Here is a 14,082-nt window from a genome sequence, read left to right on the forward strand (position 1 = left end):
TACAGCCCAGGTTTGTGTTTCGTGGCCTTATATTATCTGGAATCTCAGAGCATCACCCACAAAACCTCGATATGAATCCCAATTCTAAAATTTTGGGTGAAAAAATGGTTCGAACAATCGTCCTAAACAGACGTCCAAAAATTACAATCCCCAATCCCGTAAGATCTCACTCTCCACAAGTCAGAAAGATGTAACCCTCCCAATATACCGCGAGAGAGAGAGGAGGGAATAGGGATCAACGCGTGGAAAAACCGCGGTTTTATGTTTTTGTTTCTATCAATATATTTGGTGCACCCTCTTTTTTGTATCATTGAAAGCCATCTTTTATATTTAGTTGTATGTTAGAAACATCAACCTATTATAAAGCTAAAAATCTGATTAGATAATCCGAAAATAAGAATTTTGGGAATGTGTTTTGTGCAACTTTTGGTGATGCTGTAACATACGGGCCAGATCAAGAAGCCCAGTTCACGGCCCACTGTTTCAGGAGTTCTGTTCTTCCGGAGCTTTTCTGAAATCTTCGCCACTGGTGCTAGGAGTGGACAGAAAGCTCGTGCCTCGTTATCCAGCCCTAACTAGTGCCAGCGTTAATGGTAAATAGAGTGATGAAGAATACCTTGCTTTAGGTTCATGGTGAGGAATACCTTGCTACAAAAATAAGCATTCCATTGTTCATTTTCATTTTTGTTTGAGGGATTCATTGTCATACTTGATCGAGTCATCAATTTTGTCCTAATCATCGCAAAACACGCCTGCAATCTTCGAACTCGTCGATTTCATATTTCAGCTTCCAATCAATTATTACCCATCACGGGAGAAGATCAGAGGAGAACAAGCAAAATAGTAAAATGCAAAAATTTGAAGGACCACCCAAGTACTGATAGTGGGCACTATTCACTTTTCAAAATTTGAGAACTCGTTATTTCCCACAACATATTCAAACAAGCGTGTTACGTTATATATATATATATATATATATATATATATATATATATATATATATATATATATATATATATATATATATATATATATATACACACACACACATATACACACACACACACACACATATATATATATATATATATATATATATGGCAATAGTTGCAACCCCATAGAATAAACTATTCTATGCACTCCTCTCACAAGGCCCAAACCCACCTCCCACCCCTTTCTAAGTGTTCAAAAGTCCTGATCAAACCTCTTCCCGGCTGGTCAAACCCATCATTTGACCTTCCTCCCAACCCCACCTTTGTCTATTCCCGTCTATCTGAAAAATGTAGTAACACGAAGGCAAAAATACAGTAACATGTCTTATAAAATACAGTAATGACGGATCTAGTGTTTTATATCACAATTTTTTAACCATTGTAGTGAAACGGTTTTAAAAAATAATATAAAACACATGCGATATTACTCTCTAAAGATTAGGAATACAACATTTTAGCTCTCACACGTACTAGTTGTATTATAGCAATAGTATGCAGTCAAACATCGTGTAACTGCATTTTGATCATAACGTTACTGCAATTGTATCATGACGTTACTGCAATTATACAATAACAACGCACATGTTACTGTACTTATATTACAATTATACAGTAACAATACACATATTTCATAGTAACATGATGTCATAGCGTTATTGCAACTATTGCCATAGCATTAGTGTATACTAATACAAATCCTATAGATATTTCTTAAGATTTCAAACTTTAAACAACTTTATCTCTCACCTTATATATTATTTTTTAAAAACGTTTGTACCACGTTGTTAGAAAAAGTGCTTTAAAAAAGTAGATCCCTAATGGGTATGTTTCTACGTTGTTACTGCGAATTAGTTGTCGTGTTACTGTATTTTTGTCTTCGTGTTAATGCAGAATTCCTGTGAGACAAGGGGTGGGCTTAGATAAATATGATGGGAAGCTCATAAATGGGTTGACCCACGAGAGGAACTCTTTGACCAACCTTTAATTGATGTGGGAATGATTTTTGAGCCTAGAAAAAAGGGTGGGAGGTGGGATGGGCCTTGGGAGGCCTTGAAAGAAAGAGGTGTGTAGAATAACTTATACTAAGAGGGGTGCACGTATTAGTGTGTTATATATATATATGTGTGTGTGTGTATATATATATATATATATATATATATATATATATATATATATATATATATATATATATATATATATATATATATATATATATATAAAAGTATGAAACTATTGCTAACTTGAGTCTAACCAGAGAAGGGAGGCGAAGGCAATGATGGGCTAGAGGGTCTAGCGGCCGTGGACTGGATTTAGTGGATGAGGTGGAGAAGAGAGGAGTGAGGGTGTGTCCAAATGGAAGCGGCGGGGGGGGGGGGGGGGGGGGGGGGGTAATACTTTTATTCCAGGGTGATAGATAAGTAGGGTTGAAATGCAAAAAAAATTATCAATGGCTTATGTTATAGATCTAGGATTAGGGTAGCCTCATGTACATGGTATACTCTCTCTTTTTTAGGACAATCTTAAGAGTGACTTCTATTGTTAATACTCTAAGGGGTAGGGGCAAAAGGCCTTAGTTGTTCAAGTTGAACTACTTAGTCTATCGGGCCCCTAAGACATTTTATGTGCCCTACATAGCCTCCATTTAGTCATTGAGTATAGTGCTTATCTTGCGCTGCCAACACTAGAATGCTTAAGTATAATGAAAAGACAGAAAAACCATACTTCGTGTTGGGTATGGCCGCATGGCTTTGCCGACACACACGTGGGCTAGGCAACTATGTAAGGGAGTGTCCTGATGGACCCACTAAGGTTTCTGTTACCGAGGCATGACGCATATTGCATAGGGCTCATTCACACCTCCTTGTGTCAACAAGTCTAATCAACACATGTAAAATGAAGAAAGACATTAGCACATGATTAATTGAGTATTAGTTTTTACAAACTTAAAATCTGGATTAATTTGATTTTTTTAAAATAACTTTTATATAATTTCCTTTTTAAAATACACCTTTAGAAATTCGAGAAGCGTGTGCACGGAAAAGAGTAAAATGTACATCCTAAGTTTTTTTTTGTTAGTTACTGAGCACCCCTAGGTCTCTACCTGTACGAGAATAGGAATTTTTTTGAGAATTAATATTAGTTTAATGGAATATCTCAAAGTTAGAGGTCATCCATGCAAAATTACAAATTTATGGTCCTATCTAACTGCTGTAGTTAATAGGACCCCTATCGAACGGCCAGTAGTCGACTGGGGAGGAGATCGGACTAGATCGCTAGCGTTGCAGTTTGACAGATGCCGTAGTTCGACAGGCCTGGCTGGCTTAGTAGTCAAACGGTTGGTGGGCCCTTCGAACTCTCTCCGTTCGATATGCCACAGTCGAATGCCTACTGTTTGATAGACCCATAAATTCACGATTTTCCCCGAATGATTTTTACTTTTACGATTTTCCATTAAAATAATATTAATCCTCAAAAAAATTCACGACAATAGTCTAGGAGAATGCCCAATGTCTAGCCCTATTGGCAAACCTCATCTCACACAGTGAAAAAACACAAGGGGAGAGAGAGGGGAGGGGGTAGGGTTTCTTGTTAGGTCATCTCTAACCGACGATCTAATATAAGGGATGCTTAGAAACAAAAAGTTATGTCCACATGAGTCATAGCCGTGTATCTGGTCAATATATAGCCCCCTCCCTAATTGACAGTCCAACCCAAGCACCCAATCTTTGGTGCTTACTGCTTAATTAGATCAAGGAACCGAGGTAAGAATTAAGCATAAGCACATACTAATTAAACATTAATACATTAGGATTAGCACTATATTTTAAGTGATTATGGTTAGCAATATAAATCAAGTGAATTCTAGTGTTTCAAAATGGTAACTCTCCATACTTGGCACAAGTGTCTTTTACTATTTTACTTCCATTACCAACAAATTTTAAACAGTACTTATACTTTCATGGATGAAAGTTCTGTGCATATACATGTTTAGGATATATGCAATACACTATAATAATATGATGTGTTTTTAAATATTTATTTAAACATTTTTGAAAATAAAAAGGTCAAAAATTACATATGAATAATACTCAAGTGCAAGAGTATGTTCAAACGAAATGGTAAGCAGCTAGCGGTCTAAACACTTGTATAGGAGACTGCCTGCCTTTAGGCTGTTAGTTAGTTAATGAAACTATACGTTGTGTGAAAACGATTAGTAGCTAGATTAAACTGACAATACGATGATGTGATATAACAATATAGAATATTCTCGAGAAGAGAAATATGCAATATATCTAGGCAAAGTAGGCATATATGCATGTGCACATGCTACCAGTTGCAGATACATATATATGTGATGTGGATACGTAAGACACGTCGTTTTCGTATTGGCAAATTAAAATGATGACGAGAACATGCATGCATGCGTATCCGCCGGGGAAAATACGCCCATATTTACATAAGAATATATTGTGATAATTAAAGGAAAAACACAAGTTGTCGAAGACGTTGACGGTGACCATGAAAAAGAAGAGAGAGAAGGGAAGACAATTAACTCATCTACGAGAGTGCGTACATACTTATAAGCTACTCCCCTATTTTATTTTATATTACAGTATTTTTTTAGGTGCGAGGGTGATTGTTTGGGTTTTTATGAAAAATATATATTTATAACTGAAAAATAATTTATGAATAAAGCTTTTATATACATATTCTTAGCGATCCAAAATCCAATTTCGGAAAATAAACTTTATTTAAAAAAATTTAAAATCAACTCAAAATTTAATGTTAAAAATTTAAGGTTTGGTTTATAAGCATAAACAGAAGAAAAAAAAAACAGGATAGTATGTATAGATTTATCTATTGATCGATATATAATGTTTATATATATCTACATTTATTAGCATCTAAAATACTACTAAATCTTATATTGTAAAATAGAAGTAATACATGTTTTACATTTTGGATAACAATCAACGACATGGCATGTCATATGGCTTTACATGTACGCAGAGCAAGATAGGTGCCATTATATTGCGAGTTCACTTCAAGAGTAACTAAAGTAAACTAATTAATGTTTTTTTTCCAGTTGAGATGAGGTAGGTGTCAAATTTATCTATTGGCCATCGATAAGATGTGACGTTCTTTCAAATGCCGCTCTTACCATTGTACAACCTTTTGTCACCAAAACCATATGAAACGTGCCTCTCCCATCCTCTCCTCTTCATCTCTCAAGTTGAGGATAAGTCTGACGTAGCCAGCAATACAAGGGTGAGGGGATCATGCTGAAGAGATCAGCTGCTTCTCGGCCACCTAGTCATCTACTAGCGCTCGTCTAGCTCCAATATCTTCACCACCAACCATCCTTAAGCCACCTCCAATGAGTATCTGTGAGCTATCTATAAGATATACTATATAATTTTTTAATACAAGAGAGATAAAAGCTATTTCTTAATTAAGAGATAGTCTCTTGCACATATTTTAATATCAAGTGAGAATGAATTATAAGGTCATTTGTATTATGAGTTATTTGCTAAGAGCTAGACCATTGCAGAAGTTATCTTTTAGAATACTTAGAGATATATATAGTATATTATCTCTATTGTTAGAGGTGGCCTTATGCCAATGCCCATGATTACCAGTTCCCTAGTGACAACCGTCACCGGCATCGACCTCATCCCCGGTTTGTTTAGAGAGAGGTGGCACCTCAGTAGGAGAGGAGGGGAGGGGCACAGTGGATATTTTACAGGGCTCCACTAATAAAAGTAGACAATAGCTAGATAATACTAAAGAGTGCTATATTTTAATTCTAGCAAACAATTAAAATCTAATATAGTTTGATCGTAATATGGAGCTTTATAAAGTTTTCTTAAGACTTATGGTATGAATTTTAAGTAAGAAAAGGTAAATATTTTAGAACTAAATTGAATTATTTCAGGATGGATCAGAAATTAAATATAATCCTCCATTGGCTGATTGCTCTCGAAAGAGTAAAAAATAACTGTTGGACTGCAACCCGGCCCGATTAGATATAAGCTTTACTTAATCAGTTTCAATTTTCAAGGTGTTCCAATATATAAATACTTAGTTGTGTCTTTTGGGTGCTATAATGCAATCCACTACTCCCCTAAACTTGACTGACAATGATGATATAATTGTTTGCCGACCTAGCAATAATAGGATCATAAGTCACATTATACAAGGCAATGGACCAAACATGGATCTAAAACTTTTGTTCTTTTTCTAGCTAGCAACCCCTAATCTATGTAATCTTTAATTAGCTATCAATGTGTGTTAATTAGCTTCTTCGTCAACTTGCATGCATGCTCTATACTTAATTAGCCTGCCAACAAGGTCATAAAATCAACATAAATACTATAAAATTATTGATGCATTTGGACTGTACTACTATCAGCAGATAGATATTTCTAGAATCATTGCAAAACATGCTTTGATCTATTTACTTCTTCTAGCTTTAAGTACCGAGAAATTGATTCCTTTATAAACCACCTAAAGGTTTTAGAGGCATTAAAATTTTAATATCTTTCGTCCTTAGGACTAGATACCAAGTTATATATATAAAAAAAAGATACCTCTAAATACCTTTTCACGTAGTAAAACTACCTCTATACTCTATATTCTATTGGTGTTCACCTGCATTGCACATATTAATTGGTAACACCAGCTGGTGTGTTTGTTCTCTTTAATTCCCTATATATCAACGCAAGACAATACATGACAACACCTTAATTTTGCATCTCCATTTTTTTTCTCCCACCATAGTTTACATCTTTAACCTCACCCAACAAACATCACTTATCTCTGTGCATTATATTGTCCAAGTGCTCCCAAGCCCCAACCATATCCAACCATGCTTGCATGCAACTTTATGTGCTGTTTTTACACTGTTTTTGCTTTCCACTAGATAGATCTGTTTGAATATATATATAATATTTTTTTTATCAAAAAGTAATTTGCACAACTTCAGTGCTTCTTGACATAATAGAAAATGAAATGACCTTACTTGGATTAGTTGTAAATATTAATTTTCCCAGTACCAAGTGGAATAAGCTATTTATATGTAACGCTTTCATCTCCACCAACCTGATAATATCAATTTGCATACATCAGACTTACGAAACATTCTTCTGATATATTACTATATTATATCCATGTATATTAGTTTTTGATTGGAGTTCAGAGGTGGTGGGTGCTGTTTTTGTGAAACAAACATATTCAATATGTTTCATAGAGTATATATTACTATACACAATAAATAGAGGGGCTTTAATTATTCAATACCATCATAACAATCTAAATAAGTACCATACTTTCTCTGGCTACAAAAATAAAACCACTTTTGTGCATACAGTCCAATGATCCAGCTTTTGTGTAACAATATATTTCGGAATATTTAAGTTGTATCTACAAAAGAATAATTATAGTTTCATAATACAATAATTTGCTTGGAATTTTATAGAAATGTCACAATTTGCTTGTAGTGGCCAATATTACATTTTAGCAGATTGTACACATGACGATGACCTAAAGAACATGCTTTGCTTTATGTGAGTTAAAACTTTAAATTGCTTTATTAGTAAATGTGCTTCACGATTGGTATGAAAATAACTTGTTAGTAAACGTATTACAAGATTGATAAAAACATTAATATATATATATATATATATATTAACATACTTTGTTAGCTGAACAGATAATGTTTTCTTCATAAATAAATATATGATGAGGTGAGGAAAATTTGTATGATGATAACCAGCCCACTGATACACGTACCATGCATAACCGTGCAGTCTCACAGCACTTGATTGCAAGATCTTGCTTTCTCTGATGGCAAACAAATACACAAAAATTCAAGATAAAGTTGGGCAGCAAAGGACAGAGACAAGCAAAGCAGTGATTGCAGACTGAGACAGAAAGAAGTGCCTATATTGTATAAAAACCATGTAGCCTCTGCTCCTATGATTGAAAGATTTATATTAACATCTTCCTCTTCTTCATCCTTCTTTTGGGAAAGCAAGAGTAGCTCTCATTGCTATCTATGTTCTTAGAGTATCACTAGTCAATTTCTCACCATGCTGCTCCCCCTTATTTGATCTAGGATGTGACTGGAAACAGTGTCATCCATGGGCAATTTGGAATGCAAAATCTAGATGTGGTTTTAGGGCTCTTTTGTGGATAGAGATTGTGTGGGAGTGTAGCATTATATATATCCTTACTTGTTCCTATGGACTGGTCCAAAAGAGGCTAAGGGAAGAAGGCAGCATACAACAATGGAGGCTGGTTTCTCAGTGTGCAAGATCGATAGGGCAAGGGTTGCATGTGGAGTGTTGCTACTCACATGACACCTATGACACCATTTGGAGGCTAGCATAGTGCCAAAAATACCTTTTACTTATTAGTTTTACAAAAGGAAGTTAGTGTAATATCAATCCGAGCACTACAAATTTAGTGGACCTTGTGGTCCTGAAAGATATAAGATGTAAGTTGTGCATCAACCACTTTGCCAGTATACAAAGTGTGGCATTATTAATTGCATAGACATTAATAAAATGGTGACCTCCAGTAGTATATGAGATACGTGTCGAAAATAGTGCATCGATCACGCGCTATTTGCAAACTTGTTTGTGCGAACCAACTATGTGATGGTTCAATGTTAACTACCCATCAATCACTCCAAATGCGCGTAGGATTTGCATTACATGGAAAAAGAGGATTTTATGTACTAGCAATATTGATATGTTTGAGTAGTTTTCAATTACAAATTGGACTATGGATTGCTATCAATGTCACGCATATTGTTGGCCTACTATCATAAATTTAGCTTACACGTGTTGCACACCGTATCTTGAACAACTTGAGTTGCCACCACCACAATAGCAAATCACTTTTTGAATGGTCTTCACTAGATAACCATAGGAACATTCATATCAAACAGAAACCAAGAAAGAAACCAATTTATCATTCCTTGATAAATCAAATTTAAACAGTCTAAAGAAAAGTTATTTTATGGATGATGTCAACAATCTTTTTGTTTGAAAGGAAAAAATGCACATTGGGAGTTGTAGTGCACACATTGATTTATCTCGTGGATGTTCAAAGCCATCTATCTTGGAGCTGCAAAGCTTGCACCATGTGCTGCACAATGGGTGGATCTCATGTTGGATCCATGGACAAAGGCCAGAATGTTAGAGAGATGTACTCCTATATCTAGAATACTTAAACACTTTTGTACTTTCTTTTTCTCCATGGTCCTAGACGTATGGATGATCTTATGCTGCCGCCATATCTAGACCTTGCCCATGTGATAGGTGAGCACTGCATCTCTCACTCAATTAGGTTCCTAATTAAACTAATAAGTTGTTTAACTCAAGAGGCCAATAAACCTGCCACAAACTAATTAGTTTATTCAGTCATGTTGACCACTAACAAAAAATTATCTATTAGCATCGTGAGTTCCTTGATGCATGCATAAACATACATGCCTATCTCTGTTTGAACTACTATACTATGTTATTATAGCACCTGATTTGTTTGATCAAAGAAAAGTGAAAGGAAAATAAAATGGACGGTGGTGATCAGCTGGACGTCTGTGTCACACTTGCAAGTGGGCCAACACTAACTCTGTAGTACTATGTGAAAGGGCGATGGCCCACTTGCTGTCATGGAAACAGAGGGCCACTTGCTGTCAAAACAGAGATGGCCATTGGTGGACAGTGCCTGACAAAACAAGCTGCAAAAGCCTGTTTGAACTTTGAAGTGAGGTGTGAGCAAAAGAAAATCTGCTCGTTCCGTCTCAAAATAAATTTACTTTTAAATTTTTATATAATATTTGACCTTTTGTTTTATTTAAAAACTTGTACGATTAATATTATTACTATTATTGTACAATAAAGCATCAATAGTATGTCTCGTGTGATAACTTTTTTGATTTTTTAAATAAAATTTTTTAAATAAAACGGATGGGTCAAACACTGGACACATTAACCAGAGAAATAAAATCGTTTTAAAACAGATGTAGCAGGTCCCAGGGTACAGTAGCTGGGATTTGGAACCCAGGTTGCTGTGTAGTTAGGCCAGGTCTCCTCAAAACTCCTATGATTGTAGCAACAATGCGGCACAAGATGGACGTGTACCCTCATAACATTAATTCAGAGTACCTCAACATTAAAAATAATAAATATTATAAAATATGATACATCCAAATAACTTTTTAGAGAATTTAGCTATTTAGGTGACAACAAAACTCAAGTGGGAATTATAGCCGATACAATAATTTAAGGTGGACTGATGGTAGTCAGTGAGATGTTCAAACTCAAGGGCGAGATCAAAGCGGGACACAATTATTTAAGTGCGGATTAGTTTCAAGATACAGTTGACATACGGGTTGAAGTAAATAGACTCATTTCAGGCTAGTCTTTAATTTTAGAGTTTTTTTTAAAAAGTATCTTGAGGTAAAAAAAATTTAGTGTAAAAATCTGATACCTTAAGATATATTTATATTTATACCCTAATGTGCTTAATTTTTACACTAATAAAATATAAAATATAGTACCTCGAGATACTTTTGAAAGATGTTTAAAAAACTCTTAATTTTAAGGCCACGAACAAAAAATATTTCGTCACGGTGAATGTGTCAAGGGTGATCAGTGTAACCAGTTGGAGAGAAACATGACATGATCACCAAGGAAACTAAATTGTGGCCGCTGGTAACAGATGTTGCTAGAGGAAAAGAGGTGCTCCTTTCACATTTTAGACAACTTTATGAGAGCAATCTGCCTAAAGTTTGATTAATAAACATAAATTTCAAGGTAATTTCGCATGGCCGGTAGTGTTTTTGTACAAAGAGTTAGACATATCCTCAGAAAAGCATTTTATTATCAACCTGTTTAAATCTGCATGAATGTGAGATAAGTATAATTGACTCGCAAAATATAATGTGTGAAGCTATATAAAACCATTTTGCAGGTAGTATATAAGCTTTATTCCACTACAGACATAAATGATCTAGGTTAAAATATACCAATGCACAGCAACAATAACTTGAAACAATTTCAACCTTGGGCATATCTTAGAATTTTAAAAATACGGTGACTGACATACTAAATTCTAGAGCACACTGGAGTTTTAAGAACCCATTCAATTTTGGTACATGGAGAATAAAAATTTACAGGTTTGGAAAATATTTTTCATCTTTGAACATAATTTCTTTTCAGCAATTAGGAAAAAAACCGACATGTCACACCATGCTACATGTTCTCTTTGTCATACAGCAACAAATGGCAGCACAGCTTCAATGCATGCCAAGAAAAGTGGTGTCGCCACAAGGTTTTGTTTCAGAAATATGTTTCTTGATGAGTTTAATTTTAAAATATTATGAAATAAGGTTTAAACAATAAAGAATTCGCCTGCCACACTGCAATAGCAAGGAATGAAATTATTCACCATACAAGATGTATAAGTAACCACACTTGGTCCGGAACGAATTATTAGTAGGCACACTTTATTTTTACAATTACAAAATTTCGGTTATAATTAATGCAATGAGCACATATATATATATATATAATAAATTTAGTTTCCAGCCATTTATACTAATAATTTAGAAAGTCAAAGAGTGTCTGTCAGCCTAGGCCACATGGCCATGAAAAAGTTGAACAATGTCCAGTCTGAAGTTCAAGACTTTTCAAGGTTTGCTTCTTGGGCTTGCATAAAAGATCACCACAGTTGTAAAATGTACTACTTTTCCACATAAATTTGGGGAAGGCCATACAAAGATTCCCCAACCAAGACCCAGTTGACAGCAACACAAACCACTTCCTTTGTCCAAATTGAGCTACATTAATCACTTTTCAATGCATCAACCCAAATGCTACATGAGAACCAGTGCATTCTGCAGTGGTCACAAAGAAATACAACCATAGATTGATATATATATATACACATACACACTAGATAAACACATATGTACATGTACTCCCTCCGTTACTTTAAGAATTTATCTATTTATCTAGATTCATCCATGTATCAATGTATATATATGTCTAGATTCATTAACACATATATAAATCTAGGTAAGATTAGAAAGACTTGTGATACGGAGAAAATACTAATTAAGCTTATTATGTAGTGGCATAATTCATGCATGCATATACATGTTCTTGTCTTGCATGTCCCAATCTCTGCCCACTCCTAATCACTAACCTAATTAATCACCCCTACTAATCAAAACCAAGGCTTAATTACTTTTAATTTATTTATGTATACTAGCTGCAGCTTACGTGGGAGCAATTAAGCTATCACTAATGACGATTAAGCCACTCGTGGTGATCGATTAGTGGCGCGCATGTGCCCGCCCAGGAAGCATGCACGCTCGCTTCACCTACGACGACGGCGACGGCGACGGCGGCGGCCGCGGCGTTCTGCTACATGCAGAAGGGGATCATGTGGTAGGGAAGCGCCGGCGACATGAGCGGCGCGTGCCCGCCGCCGCCGCCGCCGCCGCTGCAGTTGCTCTCCGGCGAAGACGACGTGGCCGACGCTGAGGAGAAGGAGTTGTTGCCGCCGGACGGCTCGGCGTCGGCCCTGCTCGGGCTGGGACGGCCGGGGTTGAACGGCGGGATGTCGGCTGGCGCGGCCGGCGGCGGGTGGCGCCACCGGGGGAGGGGCCCGGCGAGGAGGAGTGTTTGGAGGAGAGGGCCGGCCGACACGACGGCCTCCACTAGACGGCCCTTCTCCGGCAGCCGCCGCGCCAGCGCCATTTCCAGCACGGCCTCGTCGGCCGCGTCCAGCGCAAGTTCGTCCACGGCGGAGGCGGCGCACCCTCCTCCTGCACCTAGTACGCCGGCGTGGGCAATTGTCGCTGCAGGGACGTGCGCGGCGGCGGGGAGGCTCGGCGGCGTCGGCGTCGGCGGCGCGGCCTGGCTCTGGTGGTGCAGCAGCAGCAGGAGGGAGTGGCAGTGCCGGCGGAGCTCGTCGCGCTCGGCGGCCGCGGACGCCACGAGCGCGGCGAGGCGCGCGGCCTCGGCCTCCATCCGCCGGAGCTCCGCCTGGTGCGCGGCGCGCGCCGCGTCTAGCTCGGCCAGCGCCCGGAGCAGCGCCTGGCGGAGCTCCGACGCCGTGGAGAACCCGCACCCCTGGTCGGCGGCGGCGGCGGCATGGGCGTCGAACGGCGCGAGCTGTGGGTCCCACGCGTAGGCGAGGTGGGACGACGGCGGCTGGAGCGGGTGGTGGCCGCCGTGGAGAAGCGGGTGGCCGCCGTGGTCTTCCATGTCGTCGTGGGTTTAGATGGAAAGAGATGGATTATAGATACTCCTTTCCTTGCTTCGTGTATGTGTGTGATCTTGGGTTGTGTTTTGTGTGTTGTGGTAGGGTATATATAGAGGATCTTTTTCTTGCTTTCTTATTGATTTCTTTTGGATGCTGGTGGTTTTATTGGTTCATGTTGTGATTATAACAAATTGTTGTGGGGCATGTATATTTATGACATATTTTTTGTGCTGCTCTAATCTCAGTTTGTTTTCACTTAGAATTATTATAATATTAAATTATTAAGCTAAAATAGTAGAAGCTAGATTATTAGAATCTGATATAGGTAATAGATGATAAGATGTATAATTACTTTAAAGTACCCAACAGTAATAGGTTTTTACTCTTTAGCCATCTAATAATCTATAAAAACATTATTGGAGGACCTAATTAGAATATAGTAATTAGGACTATAAATTATAATAAGTTGTCACAATAACCTAATAATTGGTTTTAAATTATTTATATAATTTAGATTATAGTAATCCTAAGTTGTAACAATTAGGGCATAACTTTGGTTAGTTCAAAATTGATCTATATAGGCCGCGTTCGCCGTGCTGGTTTGTTAACTTGCCCTCCTCGTTTTTCGTGCGCACGCTTCCCAAACTGCTAAATGGTGTATTTTTTGTAAAAATTTTCTATAGAAAAGTTATTTTAAAAATTCATATTAATCTATTTTCTATTTTTTTAATAATTAATAATTAATTAATTATGTACTAATTTATTACTATGTTTTCCGCACTGGATAAGTTAACTTACCACCTCA

The 14,082-nt window shown here is 37.2% G+C and overlaps 1 protein-coding gene across 1 annotated transcript; it reads right to left on the reverse strand.

Moving 5' to 3' along the window:
• Nucleotides 1-12,124: 12,124 nt before the first annotated feature.
• LOC121054304 lies at nt 12,125-12,769 on the reverse strand. The gene has a single exon (XM_040523728.1). It carries the CDS (start codon nt 12,767-12,769, stop codon nt 12,434-12,436), a length of 336 nt encoding a protein of 111 aa, XP_040379662.1. The 3' UTR covers nt 12,125-12,433.
• Between the last annotated feature and the right edge of the window lie 1,313 nt (nt 12,770-14,082).

This window comes from Oryza brachyantha, chromosome 4, assembly GCF_000231095.2.
Source record: "Oryza brachyantha chromosome 4, ObraRS2, whole genome shotgun sequence".
Classification (NCBI taxonomy): Eukaryota; Viridiplantae; Streptophyta; class Magnoliopsida; order Poales; family Poaceae; genus Oryza; species Oryza brachyantha.